Source organism: Nicotiana sylvestris, chromosome 2 (assembly GCF_000393655.2).
Source record: "Nicotiana sylvestris chromosome 2, ASM39365v2, whole genome shotgun sequence".
Classification (NCBI taxonomy): Eukaryota; Viridiplantae; Streptophyta; class Magnoliopsida; order Solanales; family Solanaceae; genus Nicotiana; species Nicotiana sylvestris.
In genome coordinates, this window is record NC_091058.1 from 87,676,645 (window position 1) to 87,692,724 (window position 16,080).

The 16,080-nt window shown below is 42.5% G+C and overlaps 1 protein-coding gene across 1 annotated transcript; it reads right to left on the reverse strand.

Moving 5' to 3' along the window:
* Positions 1-1,845: 1,845 nt before the first annotated feature.
* LOC138885201 (uncharacterized) lies at positions 1,846-2,970 on the reverse strand. Its single transcript, XM_070166111.1, has 3 exons — positions 2,695-2,970; positions 2,203-2,517; positions 1,846-2,109 (listed from the first exon to the last, which is right to left on the reverse strand). Exons 1-3 carry the CDS (start codon positions 2,968-2,970, stop codon positions 1,846-1,848), a joined length of 855 nt encoding a protein of 284 aa, XP_070022212.1.
* Between the last annotated feature and the right edge of the window lie 13,110 nt (positions 2,971-16,080).

A 16,080-nucleotide genomic window follows, 5' to 3' on the forward strand; every position in this document is an offset into this window, starting at 1 on the left:
CCCCTCTTCGTACTGGTCTACGACCATAATTTCAAAGGCCTGATAAACTATGTGCTCACTCCCCTCTCTTGCTTCAAGACATGGGACTGATGGGTCCCGATAAATTGATTGCTTGTCTTCCCCGTGGACCACAATCTCTTGATCTTCATGCTCAAATTTTACCATCTGATGAAGGGTAGAAGGTACATCCCCCGCTGCATGAATCCATGGCCTCCCCAAAAGAAAGTTGTAGGATGTGTCCATATCCAGAACTTGGAAGGTTACTTTAAAATCTACTGGGCCAATGGTTAGAATCAGATCGATCTCTCCAATTGTGTCCCTTTTTATACCATCAAAAGCCCCTACACAGACATTGTTGGGTCGAATTCTTTTGGTCCCGATTTCCATACGCTGTAGAGTTGAGAATGGGCAGATGTCTACCCCAAAGCCTCCGTACAACATAACCCTTTTCACGTAGTAACCTTTGCATCTGACTGTCAGGTGCATGGCTTTGTTATGCGCGGCCTCTTCTGGGGGGCAAGTCATTTTTGCTGAAGAAAATCTGGCTAATTGCGAAAAATCTTTCAGCCATTCTCTCCAACCGCTCTACAGAAGTTTCAACAGGCACATACGCTTCGTTAAGGGTCTTGATCAATACCTTTTGGTGTTCGGTGGAATTCATCAATAGAGATAACAAGGAGACTTGTGCAGGAAATTTTCAAAGCTGGTCGATTACCTCATAATCTGCCATTTTCATCTTTTGAAAGAAGGCCTCCGCTTCTTCGGCACTTACGGGCTTCTTAGATGGGAAGCGCTTTCTAGTGGCATTGTTTACCTCTTCCAGATTGAAATACTTTTCTGCCGGGTTATTTTCTCGAATTTCTCTCGAGATTTCTTAGCCTTTGTAAGTCACCACTGATTTGTTGTAATTCCAGGGCACAGCGGTAGGATCCATCATGGGCTTTTGTGGTGCGCGACCTATAACCACGGGCTCACTCAGCCTTGGTCGATTAATTGGCCCCCTCATCACATAAGCTCCTTTGGGCACATACATTTGGGTTGTCTTATTTAGTTCAAACCTCCTGGGAGGACTCAAATCCATCTGCTTTTCTTTGCGACCTCGAGGGACATAGAGGACGACATCTTTGGGAGGCATTGCCCCAATTTCCACTTCAACTTTCTTTTCTGACTTTGGAGGGGTGGTTTTGTTCTTTTTCTCCCCTTTTTCTTGCTTTGGGGCAGTTTTTGGTTTCTTTTGTACATCAGCGATGGCAATGATGACCTTCAATGCTGGGTCAAATTCCTTGTCCTCACAAATCATTCCGATTACCGGCCTGTTGTTGTGGGTCGGTAGCGGGTTGTTAGTCACATTGGGAATATCTTCATCCTTTAGCACTATCTTCCTTTGTTTTATCAAGTTTTCCACGGCTCTCTTCAGAGTCCAATAGTCATCCGTGTGATGCCCTTCTGCCCCTGAGTGATAGGCGCATCGGGTACCGGCTCTGTAAGCAGGGTGATGCTGGGTTTTGCCTGGTTTGAGGAACCGGCTGTAGCAGACCCATTTGGACAAGCTTTAGAAACAGACTAGAGTAGGATTCGCGTGATTGGTGTGACATTTGGCCTTCTAGGTGGTTCATAAGGGGGAAAATTGTTTTGTGGAGGATGGGGGTTGTAGTGGTTTTGGTAAGGCGGCTGGTTTCTAGGAAATGAAGCTTGGTTACGATTGGCTTGTTGCTGTGGCCGGACATAAGGTTGAGCATTCATGACTGTGTATGGATGAGGAGCATAGGCCATGTCTTAGTGGGGGTAATAGTATTGTGGGGTCCTTTCTGGGAGAAGGGATCTGGGAGTACGATCTGGGAGAATTCAGCCCGTTTTCAACCCATTTTCAACCATTTCGCCAATCTTGATGGATTCAGCGAACGGTTTACCCATTGCGGACATCATATTTTGGAAGTAGTCAGCTTCTTGAGCTTGGAGGAAAACCGTGACCATTTCAACCTCATCCATCGGAGGCTTTACCCTAAAGGCCTGTTCACGCCATTTAACTGTGTACTCTCGGAAGCTTTCCGAGGATTTCTTATTCAAGTTTGTCAACGAGTTCCTATCTGGAGCGATATCAATGTTGTACTGGAATTACCTGACGAAATCTCTAGCCAAGTAATCACAGATGTGCCAGCATGATATATCTTGGTCCATGTACCACTCCGATGCGATGCCCACCGGACTTTCTCCAAAATAGGCCATGAGTAGTTCTTCCTTTCCACCGGCCCCTCGCAATTTATTGCAATATTTCTTGAGATGAGCAATAGGATCACCGTGCCCGTCGTACTTCTCAAATTTTGGGGTTTTGAATCCCAATGGTAAGTTCACATGAGGGAACATGCATGAATCAGCATAGGACACACTTTTCTGTCCACTCAAGCCTTGTATGTTCTTGAGGCTCTGCTCCATACTCCTCATCTTCTTCGCAATTTCTTCTTGCTTAGGAGTTTTGGTAGTCTTTTCTTGCCCTGTAGTGAACTCAAATTGAGGTGTCTAAGGATAAGTATAAGTGGGTAACTGAGGAGGTTCCATCTGAAAGGTGGCTGTTTGGAAGGTGAAGGCTGAGGGGTCAAAACTGGGCCTAGGCAGTGTAGGCAGTGCCGTGGCCGAGCATGGGGGAGCGGTGAAGATGTTTGAAGCTGCACCGGAGATGAACACCTGGGGGCGAACCTCAGAAGGTGTTCCCACAAAATGAGCTGAGATAGTTGGATGTCCTAGTGGGGTATTTGGGTGACTGATTGGAACATTGGAAGTACCACCTGATCTAGGAAAAAGCTCGGGGAATCCCGGGATTGGGCTTGGTGGCTCTCTTCCATTTTCCCAAGTGTCCCACATTTCCATAACCTGAAGACACATGATTCTATTTTCCTCGGCAGCTGCTGATTCTGAGGTCGGGATGCCTGAGATTGGGCTATCATCCGTGATGGGAATTGTTGGCAGAGTCATTTCTGAAGACATTCCAATGCTCCCCTTCGATCTAGTAAAGTACGGGTGCAAAGCTAGGTTACCACGAAAACCAACCACCGTTCTATAAACACCCTGGACTGGGAGTAATAGCAGCAAACGGTTAGTTTGACACAAATAACAGGTAAGTAATCGCATGTTGGGGGGTGATGCACCTGTACAGTTAAAGATGTTTCTACATGTTTTGCAAGGGTTGCATGCTTCATCCCGGCTTTACTTATTTTCTCCCATTTTTCTTCTTTCCATTTCCGCTCTCTCTTTTTCATCTCTCTTTTGCTTTTATCATCATTTTTCTTATTTTGATTATTCTTTCTCTTCTTCTCTTTTTTTTGGGTTATGATCGAATCCTATGTAGATTGCCTACGTATCATGACCCCGCATGAATCAGACCAAGCGTAGTTCTGGGGGCGATAAAATGTAAAACTAAATAACAAAATATTTTGGGATTTTTTCTCATAAAAGGGAAATACTCTAGATTACAACGATTCAAACTAAAAGGAAAACAACAGACTCCAACAACAAAATAACAATACAGACTCAAGAACTGACTAACAAAATCGAAAATAAACTAACAAACTCCAACAGAAAAGAAAGATACAGACTCAAGTAAAACTCAAGAATACATTAATACTCCTGGTGCCCACGGGACATTATTCGGTCTTGCCGCGGGCCTAAATGCGAGATCCCCTTGCAGTCGCTCCAAATCACTCATAACTTGGCGGATAAAAGTCATCACTGCAGCAAAAAAGGTGGTACCAGTCATGTCCTCGCACGCTTGGCATTTCATGGTAATGTATTCAGCGATAGTTATGATCCTTTCTCTAATTATGCCTTTTTCATGAAGCAACCACCCTATCTGCTGATTCTGGGCTTCTAACACTTGAGAGTCATGAAGGTGTTGATCTTGCAACTGCTGCATTCCTTCCTCCATCTGAGCCATCAAATCATAACAGTATTCCCTATCGGCTTTGAAATCTTTAGCCTGCTTGGCTGCCTCATTCTCGAGAGTGGTTGTGAGCACGTGATTTTTGCCCTATATATGAATAATTCCCAAAATTCCAACAAAATAATTTTTCTTTATTTTTACAATTCTTGTGAATTTTGGGGGCATTTTGCGTTAATTATTGGCATCTTATTTGTGCATATAAAACACAAAGAGTATGCATTTGCATTTAGGTTTTAATTTTTATATTTAGTATCAATTAAGGGATAATTTGTTTAGAACAAAGCATGAAAATCACAAAAATAGTTCACTTTTGCATTTTAATGATTTTTATTGTGAATTTGTCATAAAATAGTTTTTGAACAATTTTAGGAATTAATTAGTCTTTGTTTTAAAACAATCAGGATTTCATGTTAGTTTTACATCTTTATAAAAATTATAAAAAATTATTATAAAAATTGTAAAAGCAAGAAAAGAAAATAAAAAAAGAAAATAAGAGTAGAAAAGTGGTCTTATTAAAGACCAAAATTTGGGCCAATGCATTGGAATTTCTCAGGCCCAAATGCCTCAAAATCATTGCAATTCAGTCCAGCCCAAGTCCCTACCCGGTCTGCCCCCCCTTCTAAACGAAATGGTGTCGTTTCGGGGCCTCTAAATCAGGACCGTTGGATCTCATCAATCCAACGGTCCGGATCTAACTAGGTTACCTGTATTTAAGTGTCCGAACTTCCCCCTACCCCCCATTTGCCTCGTCTTCCTTACCCCACCCTTCCCCTCAACAAACCCTAGCCCGCGCCGCCATCAAACCCCTCGCCGGCGGTGAACACAAACTACGCCGTTCACTCCGAGGTTAACACCACAGATCCCCCTCACTCTCCTCTTTCCATTGCACCCACTGGTGTACCTCGAACAAGGCCGGAACTCGTCGAATCTTGGTTTGAAGTTTTCCGGCCAAGTGGCAAGTTCATCCAAATCAGTCCAAAATCACACCCCACAACCCCTGGCCCTTCCTCAACACTAATCCATGGCTATTTTCTTTCAAATCACCGTGAAACGGCCCGAATCTTAGATCTAAGAATTTCTGGCCAAACCCTAAAACCAAATCCTTTTGATTTCGAACCGTAGTATCCTTAACCATGTGTTCTCTTGTAAGAACACATGGTTAGGGATGTTACGCGTCAAAAATCTGAAAGGATTCAGATGTTTCTGACTGGCCGGAGTCCCTCATGCCTTTGTGAATTTTTACTGCTTCCTTTTGCTCGCACGTTTGAAGTGTTATTTACAGTTGTTGTTTCGTTAATTGTTCTGTTAATTTTATGATTTAATTGTATTAGTTTAAGTTCTGTTAATTAATGTTGATTCTGAGTTTGATATTTGGTTGAATGATTGTAAGTTCATGGTTTAAGAATTAGTTTAAGTTCACTTAATATTGATCATGGTAGTTTAAGCTCAGTTTAATTTCATTTAGCTTGATTGAGTTGGTATAATTGAACATTTGGTTTTGGTCAGTCTGATTAGTTAGTTTCTGAATACTAATTAATTAATTTCAGTTAGTTTTAGATTTAAATTAGGGTATTGGTTATAGCTGTTAAGGATGAGGGTAAGTTCAGTAACTTTGAGGGGTTTTTAGGGGTAATCTGGGTATGGAAAAGGGTAGTTCTGATGAGAATAGTAATATCAAGACATAGGGAAGGGCAGTATAGGTATTGTATGGGTAGAGGAATACCCTAGGGCCTTCTAGAATGGGGTACAAGTGTAGATTTTAATAAATGTAAGGCATTTACTTGTTTAGCAAGTTAGGAATAGAGGGACCAAACTGAAAATAGGGAGGGACTGATTGGAAAATCAGAACCTGATCTATTCTCTTTGGGGTTGCCTATAAAAGGGCATGAAATGCCTTGGAAAAGGGGGTTCTTCTCTCTTCTTCTGCCTTCAGCCCTAAGTTTCAATTTGAGCTTTCATTCTTGCTTTTAATTTCAGTTAGCATTTCAATTCTAAGATTATTCAGAAAACAAAAACATCAAAAAATAGAGAAATCCGAAACAACTGCACAGTTTCATCACTAGTCTTGGATTTCAATTTTGGGTTTTGGGTTTAGCCCTCTTACAGAGGTGCTTAGGTGTAGCTGTAAGGGTCAGGGGTATATTTGAAGCATGTAAAACTGATCTGTGGAGTCTGCTTATATTTCTGGTTTTCAAAGCAATCTGCCTGTATTTCTGTGGTGTAACATTGCTGAGTTTGTTGTTGTTGCTGTTCAAAGTAGCTGATTCCTCTCCTTTTCTCTATTTTCATTTCAATCTCCAGGTACTTGTTTTGTAACTCTCAAGTTTATGGAATTGAAGTAAACATGCTGTCTGAAGTTGATCTCTAAATTTTTTATTTTTTTTGTTTAACTTAGTATGTATAAAACAATTAGCTTACTCATGTCATTTGGGTACTGTACTAATCTTGGTTTGTATGAATTGGACTGATAAACTGTCAAGTATAAGTTTGTTCATTTCGATTAGTAAGTGGACATTTGGGGTATTTGGATTCATGTATGTAATCAAGGTTGTAGACTGCTTGGATTGTGCATTTCATGTTTATACAATTATAGTTTTCAATTTGTTTAAATTCCACAGTATGCTGAAGTTAAATCTGCAAAGTTGTAGTTGATTTGGAGTTCGATACGAATGGCTGCTTTTAAGTTTGGTCTAGCATGAATTGTACATTTAACAGCTTTATACTGGGCCAGTTTTGGGCCTGGCGTACTAGCAGGTAGCCCAGATTTGGGTTAGATGATAAATCGAATTAGGGCCTAGGTGCATCAAGGCTTAAAAGTTAGTTAAATCAAAAAGTGCCCAAGGATTCGATCCCTAGGCTGTACGAATGCAAGTTAAAATTTTGGGCCTGCTTTATACCTGACGCCTAGCGCTCTAAGGGCCTGTGCCTGCAGCATGTGCCATGGCAGGAGTTGGGCCTTATGGGCTCAGAGCCCATTTGCTCGACATTTTTGCCCGGATGTTCAAATTCAAATTCAACAAATTTTAGGCTTAACCAATTAGGATCCTTAAGTGATTAATAGCATAATTATCTCACCGTTTAGATTTGGAAAGGTTGTTTAGTGAATTTCACCACCTTCCCCAAAATAACAATACGTTAGAATCTTTAAGCGCGACTTACTTAAAGTACCTTCTTAAACTCGGGTGCGCATTGATGCGACCCAAATCCAAATCTCGACAAAGTCAAAATGTGTTGACAATCACGGGTGCATTGATTGTGACGTGGTTTGAAACGTGTTTTCATGACGTCGTAATTCCTAAAAATAAATATTGATAGAAAATAGGTTCACAAATTGAGACGAGCTTCACCACACAAATAAATAAATGTGGGGCCCTCAATAAATAATTATCGAAATAATTAGTATTTGGGATGGCAACTTAGCAAACTTCATGGTTTTTCCCCAAAATAATACTACGTTAGCTTCTTAGGCACGTTTTAATTAAATTACTTTCTTAAATTCGGGTGCGCATTGATGCGACCCAAATCCAAATCTCGATGAAGTCGAAATGTGTCAACAACCACGGGCGCATTGATTGCGACGGGGTTCAAAACGCGTTTTCACGACATCGTAATTCTTATAAAATAAATAATGATAAAAGCGGTCTACGAATAGAAGGCACATAAGCTAGCATGTATTAAAATCAGATAAAATCAAATACAACAGTAAAGCGACCGTGCTAGAACCACGAAACCCGGGAATGCCTAACACCTTCTCCCGGGTTAATAGAATTCCTTACTCGGATTTCTGGTATGCGGACTGTTAACAAAGTCATAAATTTCCTCGGTTCGGGATTCAACCGGTGACTTGGGACACCATTAATCTCTCAAGTGGTGACTCTGAATAATTAATAATTAAATCCCGTTCCGATTGTCCTTTAAATGGAAAAACTCCTTTATGCCCTTTGCGGGGTGTAAGTGAAAAGGAGGTGTGACAGCTCTGACGACTCTGCTGGGGATCGAACCCAGAATCTCTGGTTTCGCAGACCAGAATTCGAGCTTAGAAAAATTGTTGTATTTAATTATATCTGATTTTCATACATATTTTGTGCTGAATGTGCTAAATGTTACCGCTTTGATATTATCTGAACTGCATATAAACTATGCCAACACCCTTCTCTCTTCACCTTCGGGGATGTGCTTACTGGTTGAGACTCCCTATTCTGTTAGTGTCATACCCTGAAATAAGAAAGAGGCCGGACAAGTTACGAAGCCGGATGGCCTTTTGGTTCCCGGTAAGTTGCCCCCTCCTCGACTCGAGTTGTCCGCTCGGGTACACAGTCTAGAACACTGACCCAGGTTTTGAACATAGAATAACATGACTTCATGCCGGATCCCTAGTAGGAACGCTTATTTGCATCACGTTGCATTTGACTTAGGGGACTCAACACAGGGGTTGGGTCCGTCTAGGACTAGCAACCTGAAATGAAAAGACCATTCTGATGCATCCTACTTGCTCTGTACATATATTTGTTCCGAACTTGCATGTTGACCGGTTTCTGAATCTCGGGAATGTTGGAAAATTGAAAAAAAAAAGAAAAAAAAGAGTGAGATAAAATATCAGTTAGGAAGTTAATTGATTATTTTAGAAATAAGAAATCAATTACCGGCGAAACTCTGCCGAAATATTTTATAGAAAACGAGTCTTTGTTTTGGAAAACGTAAGTTGTTTCATTATTTTGCTGAAAAAAAAAGAGTCCGTTTTTTTTAGCTTTGAAAATAGGTTGTTCTGGTTGATTGAAAAAAAAAGAAAAAAAATAAAAGAGTTTGTTTTAATAGTTATTATTCGCTTATGCTAAAAACAAAGATGGAAAAGAGTCATGTTTTAAAATAGTTTATTTTCCCGAACTACGTACGATTTGATTCTCACAGGGCGTGAGATACGTAGGCAACCCTCATCGGGTCCAACTTCCCCTTTTGCAAAAATAACCAGAACGTATCAAAATTTTAATTTTGTCATGAATAAACCAGATAATGCCGTTTTTGTCAAAATTAGCAAAATGTTCCCAAACGGGACGCCGGAAGGCTGATTCTGCGTAAATAGCCACCTTTGGTCCTGTGCTTTCGTTTTTTTTTATATTTTATCTCAAAATGAAAAAGCTAAGTAGAGTCGTCTTGTCATAAATAAGCCTTAAAATCTTTTTCCAGAGCACTGAAAGACCATGTTTGAAAGTCAAGTTCCTCGATTGACAATAAATAGGTAATTTTGAGTCGCAAATATAGGCAGTTTATTTTTTGTGTCAAACAAAAGTTTTCTTTTGCTTAAAACGCTTTAATAAATGTGCAGGATGAGCACGATGGTGAATGAGCCCTTTTCAATAATGACCAAAATCCCTTTTGAGCTGCAATTATGGTGGAATGACTTAGGCAAAGAGGGGCAAGACGAAGTGAGAAAATACTTGAAAGATCTTCCGAATTTATTAAACATTCAGCCTCGGGGGGATATTATCAGGGCATTGGTCGCCCATTGGGATTCGACACATAATGTATTTCATTTTCCAGACTTTGAACTCACCCCAACATTGGAAGAAATAGCGGGGTACATTGGAAGTGATCAAGCTCCATTGAGATTCAAATACTTGATTGCTCCTAGGGCCATTACCATACACCAATTCTTGGATTCCTTGAAAATCCCCCGAACAGTTCATCACCCAGATTTTGCAAAGGGTTTCTGCAGTTTCCGCTTCATGTATGATAGATATGGCCATGTGGGCGGGTTCAATAATCCAGACTTTAAGCTTTGCAGCAGAAATAGCCGACAAAAATGGGAGGAACACAGACGAGTGGCATTTATGATAGCTTTTTTGGGCCTCGTAATATTCCCAAGGAAAGATGGTAATATTGATTTGAAAGTAGCGGGCGTCGTCAGTACTTTGCAAACCATGGGGAAAAGCACTTTAGCACCTATGATTGTGGCTGATATCTTCAAAGCTCTCACTGCGTGCAAAGCTGGGGGCAAATTTTTTGAGGGATGTAACTTGTTGTTACAAATGTGGATGACTGAGCATTTGTGCCCTCGCTCTCAGTTATTGAGGTTATGGTTCGGTTGAGAAAACTTGTATAGGTGAATTTTACACAAGAATCAAAGGGGCTAGTCTACCTGAAGGAGTCGCGGCCTGGGCATTACTATTTCGGAACCTCAACGCCGGCCAGATACAGTGGGTGCTTGGATGGTTGCCTGTCGAAGAGGTCATATATATGCCGGCAGCCCGCCCGCATTTTCTGTTGATGGGACTCAAAAGCATCCAGCCCTATGCGCCATATCGGGTTCTGAGGCAACTCGGTAGATATCAAGTAGTACCGAGAGATGAAGATTTGAGTACCCAAGTGGTCGAAATCAGTCCTGACGGTCGATTCCCCGAGGAAGAAGTTCGCCAAATTTGGAGCGAGTGTCAACATTTGATGGCAAACACTTGCGTATCAGATAGGGTCAAAGGGGAAGTTGCCCCAGGGTATCACGAGTGGTTCAAAGGTGACGTGGCATGTGGGAGACCGGCTAAAAGACCTCACCTCGAAGATTTCGCCAGGTCATCCCAAGAGCAGTGGGACTGGTTAGCGAAGGAAGAAAGCTATCGAGTTGAGATTGGTAAACTAAAGCAGCAAGTTGAGAGTCTGAAATTCGAGAACAGTGTACAGGTTGTCGCGGATCAAGGGGAAAAGAATAGATTGGCTCGAGAAAATGAAGCACTTAGGACCCAAATCCGACAGTTGAAGATAACCATCGATAAGCAACCTAGGAGCCGATCCGATGAACAATTAGTAAAAAGATTGGAAAATGAAGTCAGGGAATGGCGGGATGAGTTAGAAAAATCTGAGAATGTCATGGCAGAACTTAAAGCACAGTGGGCTACAAGAACAGAAGAGCGTCGCCAATACTTGAATCAGTTGAAAAGGGACCATGAGAAAAGTGTTGCCAATTTAAAGAGAAAAGTGGTTGCCCTTGAGGGTAAAGCAGTTAGGCAGGCTAGAGATTTTGAAATTGAAAGTGGACATTGTTACAACCTGTTGGCCCAAATGGAGTTAGAAGTACAGCAACTGCAAGATCAACACCTGCAAGACTCTCGAGCTTTAAAGACGTGCAGCGATCAGATAAGACGCTTGCTTATAGAAAAGAAGCAAACAAAAGACAGGATTAGGGCCATTGCTCATGCTATCTTCAGGAGATGCCGGGCTTGTGAAGATATGACCCATACTACTTTTGCCTCAGCAGTGATGATCTATGTGAAGCGAACCATGAATGAGTTAGAGCAGCTTGAAAGGGATTTGGATCCTAGGCCCGCGGCAAGGCCGAACGACGCCCCGCGGACACCTAAGTTTGAAGCACTAGAATATGCATAGTCTGTGTCTATAATTCTCTCCCATTTTGAGTCAGTCTTTCATATGTCTGTTATCCGTCCAGGTCAAGTAGGTCTGCAGTTGTTAAGAGTCTGTATTTGCTTTTAAATCACGTCTGTTAGCTTCGTTCCGAAATGTTGGGTTTGTAATAGTTTGTTTAGTAATGAAAATTGAATATTTCGAGAATTCTTACTGCCACCCTTTATTTTTGCATTTATCTGCACGAACTACGCTTGGTCTGATTCGTGCGGGGTCACGATACGTAGGCAATCTCCATAGGATTCGACCATAATCATAAGAAAAATAGAAAGAAGAAAAAGGAAAATAGAAGGAAAACCGAGAAAGAGAGAAAGAAAGAAAAGATCGAAAAAACAGAGAGAGAAAGAAGAAGCACAAGAAAGGGATAAGGTGAAGAAATTCGAAAGAAAGGTAAAAAGAAACAAGGAGCGAAATGCCGAGATGACGCATGCAATCGAGCAAATGCAAAATAGAAATGAATAACTGTATAAGTGCATTCATGCCAACGTGCGGTTGTTAAATCTGTTAAGACCTAATCGCTAACAAAGTGGTTGTCTAAATGTGTGAGTCCAGGCAGGTGGTTAGTTGATTGACAATTCTGGCAACTCACCCGTACAACACCCGATCGAAAGATCAAGTAAAAATGACAGGGCAGGATTCGGAAATCAGCATCGTAGACCCTTCGAATGAGGTTGAGGTAACCGATGTGGGTGCTATGAAAGAAGAGATGAGGAAATTAAAGGCACAAATGGCTAAAATGCATCGGGCATGGTCTCAAGGACATCCGGCACCACTATATCCAGCTAACCCATCTTACATCCCACCCCTGGCTCAAGCTCAGGAGCCTACCACTCCCCACACATCTTCAACTTTCCCTTATCAGGCCTAGGGTTATGACACCACTTCATACGCTCCCCCAGCTCCACCTCCTAAATAGAACCCTCCACCACCCATGGTTCCCGTCTTTATGGCACCTCCCCCAGCCCCACTACATAGATCGTCCAGTGAGCCGCTATTCCAAGCTCACAACACCCAATATTACCCTCCCGAACCCACTTTCAAAGCGCCTGAGCCATATACCTATTCTCCCCATTTTGAAATCCCGGGAGAAGTTGAGAAACCGGTTAAGAATACAGAACAAGAGGAAGTGATTCGTAAAGTCAAAAGCCTGGAGCAATCCTTCAGGAACATGCATGGTTTAGGTAACCAAGTTAGCGTCGCATACAAAGATTTGTGCCCTTTTCCTGATGTCCCGTTGCCTGCGGGGTTTAAAATGCCGAAGTTTGACTTATATGAGGGGCACGATGACCCAGTAGCCCATCTACGTGGTTTCTGTAGCAAAATGAGAGGTGCTGGGGGAAAGGATGAATTGTTGATAGCATATTTCGGTCAAAGCCTGAGCGGGTCAGCGCTAGAATGGTACACGAGGCAAGACCCCGGCCGATGGTATACATGGGATGATTTGGCACAAACATTCATTAGCCATTTTAAATATAACCTCAAGATAGTCCCCGATCGTCTGTCATTATTGAAACTGGAAAAGAAACATGGGGAAAGTTTAACAGAGTTCGGTTTCCGCTGGAGGGAACAAGCTGCAAGGGTTGATCCTCCCATGAGGGAGAGTGAGATGGTAGATTACTTCTTGCAAACATTGGAACCTACCTATTTTGGTCATCTAGTGACATCTGTCGGAAAGTCGTTTAATGAAGTGGTAAAGATGGGAGCCATGATTGAAGAAGGATTGAAATCTAACAAGATATTGAGTTACTCGGCGTTGAAAGCAACCACCCAGGCCATCCAAAGCGGTACTGGTGGTGTGCTTGGGAAGAAGAAGAAAGAAGAAGTTGCTGCAGTTGAAGCTTTTGCTTGGTCCAGGCCCAATAACCCTCCGCTCTACTACAACCAACCCAGACCCCACCACCCAAACTACCAATATACCCCATATGGCCCACCGCAACACTATTATCCACCACCAGAACCACACTTTTCTATCCACCACACCCAGACCTACACTTAACCCCCAGTGCACTCGCAATGGCGTACACCAAGTCCCCAAAATACACAGCCACACCCACAAAACACCTATCCACCTCCCAGGGCTAACAGGCCAGGAACCAACTTCCGCCCAAACCAAGCTTTTAGAAGTGAGAAGGCCCCTAACAGAAAAACATTTACTCCGTTAGGAGAATCTTACACTGCTCTCTTCCACAGATTGAAACAGTTGGGGATGCTGACCCCAGTTGAATCCAAAGCACCAAACCCTCTTCCCAGAAACCTGGACCACTCTGTTAGCTGCGAGTATTGCTCAGGGATGCCGGGGCATGATACTGAAAAGTGTTGTAAGTTGAAAAACACGATACAAGAGCTCATTGATAATCGCTGCATTGAAGTACAGGCTCCAGAGGCCCCAAACATCAATCAGAATCCGTTACCTGCACATTACGAGGCCAACATGATCGAACTGATACATAAGGGGGCAGAGCCTAAAAAACCTTCGCAGGTGGTTATGGTAATTTGTTCTACGGAAGCCAAAGAGAAGACAGTGAGTGCAAGACCAGTGATTCAGTTAAAAATAATAAAAGACAAGCTAGTGTTTGTAATGGGAAAAGGACCAGTTGTGGCTGCAGAAAAGCCGGAGCCAGTCAAGCCAGTGGTACTGGGGTCAGTATTTGCACCCGTGGTAGTTGTAAAGGGAGCTTACGTAGAACCAGTTATCATAAAACCGGTAGTCCAGTTACCCATGGTTGATAGCAAAGCCGTGCCGTGGAGATATGACAAGGTAGTGGTGACATACAAAGGAAAGGAAATTGAGGAAGAGAGTTGTGAAACACAAGGACTAACCCGGTCGGGACGCTGTTTCGCTCCCGAAGAGCTGAGAAAGGCTAAGGGCGCTAAAGACAATCTAGTGCCAGTCAAAAAAGCTGTGACGGAAGAAGAGGCAGAAGAGTTTCTGAAAAAGATGAAAGTATAAGATTATTCCATTGTTGAACAATTGAGAAAAACACCGGCCCAAATCTCGTTGTTGTCACTATTGATTCACTCTGACGAGCATTGCCGAGCTTTGATGAAGATATTGAATGAGGCTCATGTGCCTGACAAAATCTCAGTGAACTATTTAGAGACAATTGCCAACAAAATCTTTGAAGTGAACAGGGTAGCATTTTCTGATGATGAATTGCCTGTGGAAGGCACAAAACGTAACAAAGCTCTTTATTTGACGGTCCAGTGTGAAGGTTCAATGGTTACTCGGGAACTGATCGATAACGGGTCGAGCGCTAACATTTGCACATTGTCCACATTTAAAAAGTTGAAAATCGATGAGGATAGAATCCGCAAAAATAGCATTTGTATTCGAGGGTTTGATGGAGGGGGAACAAACACAATAGCTGATATTGTACTCGAATTGACTATTGGCCCAGTCGAGTTCACTATGGAATTCCAGGTGTTGGATGCTGCAGTGTCCTACAATCTTTTGTTGGGTCGACCATGGATTCACGCGGCCAAAGCCGTGCCTTCCACGCTGCACCAGATGGTCAAGTTCGAGTGGGACAGACAAGAAATTGTGTTACATGGAGAAGATCCCACATGTGCCATGAATGATGCCATTGTGCCCTTTATAGAAACTGAAGATGATAAGGGACCATGGGTTTATCAGGTCTTCGACACGGTCCCGGTGAGTAGAGTGCCCGAAGGTAAAAGCATGCCATGTCCCAGGGTGGCGGCTGCGACCGTCATGGTAGTGTCAGAAATGCTGAATAACGGGTTCGTGCCAGGGAAAGGTCTGGGGGGCCGAACTCCAGGGCATTATTCAACCTGTGTCCCTGCCCCAAAATTTGGACACCTTCGGATTAGGTTTCAAACCAACAGCGGCAGATGTTAGAAGGGCCCGTAAATCGAAAAAGAAAGCTTGGATTCTTCCTAAACCTATTCCACGTTTGTCCAGGTCCTTCGTCAGGCCGGGTAGTAAGAAACAGTCATTGGCAAGGATGTCAGGTTCGTTAATTGGGGTAGAGGGGAATTTGGATAAGGTGTTCGAGAAAGTATTTGCTGAAGTAAACATGGTTGAGGCCGGAGAAGGGTCAAGCGGAGCAGACATACAGTACATCGGACCACATGCTAACATCAACAATTGGGAAGCTACTCCTCTTCCAGTTCGGAGGGAGTCGTAGTAGTGGGTTTTGTTTTCCTTTTTGTCACCTGGATTATTCCAGGGTTTGTAATCCAGTTGCTATGTTCCGTCCGTTTGGATGAGTTAAAACCTTGTTGTCTTTACATTTAATGAAATGCAATTTTCTTCATCCCTAATTCTCTTTCCATTTTCTTTTCTTTTCTTTCTTGGTACAATTCTTTTTATGCTGATATCAATGATATGACATGCATGAGGAACCTTCGGCCCAGTTTTAAAAGCCAATCTAGCTCAGAAGTAGTAATACAAGAGATCGGTTGTGATGATGGGGTGGATTGTAACAATGATGAAGCTTATGAGGAAATTAGTAAAGAATTAAGTCATTTTGAAGAAAAACCCAAACCTAACCTAAATGACACAGAAACGGTTAATCTAGGGGACCAAGACAATGTGCGGGAAACTAAAATAAGTGTCCATCTGGAGCCACAACTTAGGGAGGAGATAATTAAAGTATTGCATGAGTACAAAGATGTTTTCGCATGGTCATATGATGATATGCCAGGTCTAAGCACCGATTTGGTGGTTCATAAATTACCCACTGATCCGCCACTCCTTCCTATCAAGCAGAAGT

Bases quoted from the DNA above. Each gene is read 5' to 3' on its own strand.
- LOC138885201 (XM_070166111.1), bottom strand. From the start codon at position 2,970: ATGACTCTGCCAACAATTCCCATCACGGATGATAGCCCAATCTCAGGC. The intron at 2,518-2,694 runs GTTCGCCCCCAG...ACTTATCCTTAG, and splicing joins TTGTGGGAACACCTTCTGAG to ACACCTCAATTTGAGTTCAC. The intron at 2,110-2,202 runs GTGGGCATCGCA...AGGTAATTCCAG, and splicing joins CCTATTTTGGAGAAAGTCCG to TACAACATTGATATCGCTCC.